Source organism: Agrilus planipennis, unplaced genomic scaffold (genome assembly GCF_000699045.2).
Source record: "Agrilus planipennis isolate EAB-ADULT unplaced genomic scaffold, Apla_2.0 scaffold85, whole genome shotgun sequence".
Classification (NCBI taxonomy): Eukaryota; Metazoa; Arthropoda; class Insecta; order Coleoptera; family Buprestidae; genus Agrilus; species Agrilus planipennis.
In genome coordinates this window covers 343,000-348,875 of record NW_020438910.1, presented here as the reverse complement: position 1 = coordinate 348,875, position 5,876 = coordinate 343,000, and the positions used below count along the sequence as shown (strand labels likewise).

The following is a 5,876-nucleotide window of genomic DNA, read 5'->3' as shown; positions in this document are numbered from 1 at the left end:
GTCGAACGCTGCCGAACGCGGAGGCCGATTGTGCCTCTTTGTCGCTCGTTCCGCGCTCTCGCTTGCACTTCAATTCTTAAATGGAACGCCTCAGAGCGAGGTAACGCCGCATGAGTCATGTTTTTTCGTGCGTGCAGCCGGCTCCATCGAATTATAAGACGTTGTCACGTCAAAAAAAGAGAAATTGAAAAAAACTTAATAAATTTTTAAAACAAGAGCAAAGACCGAGGCAAAGACAAACGCAAATTTCCTCCTAACTTCTTAAATTTATTTAAAAACTAGTATTGTTAAAATTTTTGCACTTTCCTTTCTAAACCAGGCCATTTAGTTACATCGCACCCCGGGCCAAAATCTTCAGCCCGGCTCTGACAGCGATAGTGGAATATTATAAAAGGTTTTCTTTTTAGTTGATTTATCAGTAAAAAATATGGGTAGGTACCCATTTGCAAGATTGCACGTGGACTAATTTTATTGAACGACATACGTTCTCTGTGGGGTTACAACGAAGGCAATGGAAAGGATACAATAATACTACGGGTTTGATAAATGCTTGCCCTATTTGCCCTACTCGTTGGAACAGAGGCAGATTAAATGTCGAGAGCGCTCTAGGCTAGCACCTCATAGGCGCCCCTCTGGCGGTCATATATTTTGCAAAATACTTTTTTTGTTATTAGGTACTTCCTTACTTTTTTTTTAGGTTTAAAAACTTCCGCGCGCGCCCCTTTTTAACCTTGCGCCCCTAGGCATATGCCTACTTTGCCTTATGGATAATCCACCACTGGGTTTAATTACATGATCATAACATTACTTCTTTTTAATAAGACACTAAGCAATAGCATTTTATTTATTATAACTTCGTTTTAAGTTTCGTTATTTAGAAGAAGTGGCTGATTTTAGATATCTAGGAAATCAGATAAGTCAGGACGGAAGGAGTAGTAGGGATATAAAGCAGGGTTGTGTCGCCTTTAATTAAAAGAAGTTACTTCTATGTTCGCGAACGGTTAATTTAGAAATTCCAAAAAGATTGTTAAAAATGTATGTTTGGAGCGCGGCGTTGTAGGGGTGCGAAATATGAACAGTGGGCGCGGCGAAAAAGAAAAGGTTAGAAGCGTTAGAAATGTGGTGTTATAGGCGAATGATTAGGATAACGTGGGTAGAAAAGGTTAGAAATGAAGAGATATTAGAAAGAATAAGAGAAAAGAGGACTCTATGGAAGTCAATAAGAAATAGGTGAGATAGGTTGGTAGGACACCTTCTCAGACATGAAGGTCTAGTCAGAAGCATATTAGAGGCAGAAACGTGAGTTAGGAGGGGTAGAGGTAGACCTAGATTAGATTACTGTTCGCAAATAGTTAAGGATGTGGGTTGTTCTAGTTTTAGGGAAATGAGAAGTTTAGCTCAGGATAGGAAAGGTGGAGGTTCGTGACCAACCAGTCTTAGGACTGGCGACCTTATGATGATGACGATGAAGAATATTAAACTCCTCTAGATCCTAAGCAAAACATAATGACGAGGATAGTTTTCTTTTAATACCACAATGTTCCACGGTTTCTATGAAAATAAAATAAAACTCGTCAAATAAGTTCCTGTATATCTCTAATGCATTTTCTTCTGATTTGTCGCAAGCCTCACGAATGAAAAGCTATCCGTAGCACTTATATGTTTAGCTTTTTATTTCATTTTATTGACGTTTTTGATCCAACAACTTTCGCTCTTGATATAGTCACCGGTAGAATCAATACATTTGAAAGCTGTACCATATATTGAGACAGGGTTCTTTCAAAGGACAGAATTATTGTATACATTTATATGTCGTAATAAAGAAAACCCTCTTTAGAAATGCGTTTGAATTTGGGTCTCTATCTCTATATACTAGCTTCAAACGACCGCTACGAAAATGTCCCTTGGAGGTTTCCTTTTTTTACTTTACAATTAATTAAGATTTAGATTAAAATGTTGCAAGTTAGTAATTCAATTTCATGTTGTTATAAAATAGTATTAATTATCACGAAACTGTGCTTTTTCATGAAGAAATTCCAAAAAGAAGAACATATTTTCGTTATTAACGATAGTTCGTTAGTGGCTTCAGTGGGACAGGATTCGTGAATGCTTTTTGAGTCAACTATTTCCATTTATACAATGTTTTTTTTATGGTAGCAGATTAAGTGTTAAAAATTTGTAAAAATTAATCTTAAGAACAGTACTTTTCAAAAAATAGAACCACTATTTATATTTTGTGAATTTCATAATATGATAAACATGATATGATCTTAAGGAGTAAATAATATACATAGTGGAACGAATTTTCTAACTTTTATTTATTTAGAGACCCTTTGTATACAGTGGCGTATTAGAGTGCCGCCCCGAGTTATTTAAATCTGATCGCAACCTCTATTAGCATATCTTTAGTACTTGCCATCTACATTGGTATTACTTTATAAAAAACAACACATTTGTTAGAAATGCACTTGTTTGGATTTAATTTATAACGAATTTAGTCGCATTTGGACTGTAGTGTAGGCGAGCTTGCGGTTTAGCTTTCATTAAAAAAAAAAAAAATTCTCCGTTGACAAATAAAAAGAAAATAGCAGACATAAGTGTGTATATTTCTGGAAAAACATTTCACAAGTTTTATGAGAAAAACATTCAAAAACCTGTGGATCGAAACACCCTGTTGTAAGCATGCCAACCCTCAACCTGTCAGAATACATACAGAAGGTTTTAGCTATGATCGAATATAGACGTTTAGACACGCTTAATAGGTTAAAGTTCGTGATTTTAAATTAAAACTTTCTGTTAAACGACAATTCCTAGATATCAAAAGTAGGCCTAAGGTGAATTCCATCTTTTACTTAGATGTTTCATATAATCGTCAGCTAATTCCCGTGTCGTATCATGAGAGGATATACCTGCACCAATTTCCATTACAAACATAAATACGACATGACATTATCTCATATTATAGGGACGATAATTCTATTGTCGCCTTAGTTTTACAAATGATGAGAAAGCACAAACGTTAAGCTCTTTAATTTTATGTCCACTGGACTCGATAACCATTTACATTTTAATGAAAATAATGGACGTTTAGATTGCTCAGGTTTAATATGAGGTCGCGGCCTTACCGTGCTGTAGGTCTTCTTATTTTCCCACTCAACCCGTTCTACGTCGACTAGCTTAATTTTGAAAAGGAACTGGCCCATTTCGGAGATTCGATCCGCGCCAGAAGCACGTCTGAAACAGTGCAGGTAATCCCTGGTCAAAATGAAGTAACGCTCTTTCCATCTGCTAAATAGCTTGTCCCTTTGTTGCCACAATAAACCCTTTTTAATGGCGTGAGTGGACTCTTTGTCATACGTGGATGAAGACAATAGCGACTGGAACAAGAAAAACAAAGCACTTTCAGTTTAATGGAATAAAACAGAATGTTTTAAGGGCACCATACATTTATTAACAGCAATAGTTACTGCTTAACACACCATAATATAACACGTAAGGGTGTCTATATAGTTTTATTACTATTTTCAAATAACTGTACAGTAGAAACTCGATTAACCGGACTAATTGTTGTCGTTAGGCATTCGGATAATCGAAAATCCGGATAATCGAATGTATGAAAAATAGCGAGTTTTATGCATAATAATATGTAGTACTTACATAATGTTATGTGTCAATTAAAAATAACAATTAAATACGAAAATCAATGTTTATTAAGAGATAAATCCTACATACATTGTACATGTACTAAAATAATTTTACCTTAATCATGAAATTAAATATTTAGGTACATATTATGTACGTATAATTTCTTAACAATATGTATTTGGTAATTTGCCTTTGGTAATCAGGAAATATATAAGTTTAATTTGGTTTAAAATATTTGTTAATTGTCATTTGACGTAAGCCACTTTTTCTTTTAATTGCTGCTATATCACGAATTCGTTTAAGCTGCAGTAAACTCACAGTATCACTCTCTGTTTGTTTTTCAAACCACTTGAGAGCTGTTTCCAGGGCATGAAGTGCTTCATCATGAGATGGTCCTGCATCATTTTCCACATCTAGATTTTCTTCTGTTTCATCTTCTTGCATTTCTTGCTGTTTATTTATCTGCATTACGTTTTCTACGATTTCGTCATCTGACATAATCTGAAAGCACGTGCGGGGCAATGCCAGTTCGGACACGTTCATGCTTGCACAAATTTGACAAAATCGACTTGTAGTTATTTTAATATTTTGGTCGGGGTCGGTAGTCCGGATAATCGCGAATCCGTATAACTGAGGGCCGGATAATCGAGTTTCTACTGTATTTAATTTAGTGATCAAAAATATTTTGTTGGCAAAAAATTAGATTTTTTTGGAAAAAACAAACATATTATTGTATCATCAACTTATCTACCCCAAATTTCCATACAATTTGTGGGTGTAAGCGCACACTATCCTCATCGCACACTCGATTTGTAGATTTGTAGGTCGTCGTCTAAATTGGAAGTCTCATAAACTTAATAATACCAATAAGCTGATGGAATTTTATTTTGAATTACCTACACGTTGTACAAAGAAACATTCTTTGAAGACAACTACTATTGTTATAAAGTAAATGGATGCATAGAAATGTAGTTGGAGGAATTTTTTAAAAAAAGGCATACCTTTCTGTAAGCAGAATTGTTGTTTAAAGTTCGCTAAAAATGCAGGTAAAGTTCTTATTTCTCTAGGAACATTCAAGCTCGTTCTAGTCGCGCTTACATCTAACAATCCGTCACCAGCGAGGGCTGTTTGCCCCTTTTTTTCTCATGAATAATGAACAGCAGTTCATTCGGAGACACTTGAAAATAATGTTTGTAGTTTCGCAATGTGTTAAAAATGCAAAGAGTTCGCGATAAATTTTTACGCCTTTAAATTTCCTTCTGTCGTGCATAAATCACGCAGCATGGGATTATGAAGTATGATGTAAAGAGCGCGGTAACGAATAACGATACCATCGGAGTGAATAAGAGAGGGATTATTGAGGTTGCATGAAAATCGAATATTATTTACGGCGGAACCATAGTCACAAGCAATTACTTTATGAGGTAAGCAGTAAGACCATGGTAGGAAAACGGAAATGAAGAGGGCAGCTGTCCGTTCTTCCCAGACCAACCAACGAAAATGTTTTTTATTACTTGTTGTGGTTTATTATACAGTAAAAGTTTCTTATTCTGAATTTTTCTGAAAACATGGGTTTCTATTCTAAACATTGTGATTTAACGCTGCGAGATAAATATGTGATTTTTTGTATGGTAGCGAACAAAGGCTCATACTAACTCGGTACGTTTTTGGTTTTCAGTAATATGGTCATTAACAGCTTTCACAAGTGCTTAAAGTTGATGCTTCTTGTAGGACACGTATTTTCCATAGAAATAAAAAAATAAAAAACGGCCTTCGACAGGCTTTAGAACAAAGCTTTATCTATCTTACTACAAAATTTCAAACCTTTGTTCCAAACATTAAACTAATGATATCTAGGACCGATAAGCATGCACTACTGAATCTCATGCACTACTGAATCTCCTGAATGTATCGGCATCTTTTGAGTATGTACTGTTGGTACGTGTCGAGGCAGCTTTTATAAATAAAAGAGGTAACCGAGTTCAAAATTCAAAACAAGAAAAAATCACTAAATTTTTTAAACCCTTGTCTAAAGGTGATTATAACGATTAATTTTAATTGCGAATTTCTCAATAAATTGATTTTATTCTGATACATATTGGTTTTATTTTGGAACTTTAGAACGTATCCCCTATGATTCCATAGTAATTACCATTCCATATCTACGGTTTCTGTACTCGCGGCATATTTATGGAACGTATACCCCGCGAATAAAGAGCTTTTACTGTATA

At 35.1% G+C, this 5,876-nt stretch overlaps 1 protein-coding gene across 1 annotated transcript in view; it reads right to left on the bottom strand.

Moving 5' to 3' along the window:
• LOC108733882 overlaps nt 1-5,876 on the bottom strand; it is a 170,516-nt gene that overhangs the window by 22,607 nt on the left and 142,033 nt on the right. The window contains exon 2 of the mRNA XM_018465229.2: nt 3,126-3,377. Coding sequence (XP_018320731.1) covers nt 3,126-3,377 — 252 coding nt within the window. The remainder of the gene's footprint in view (nt 1-3,125; nt 3,378-5,876) is intronic.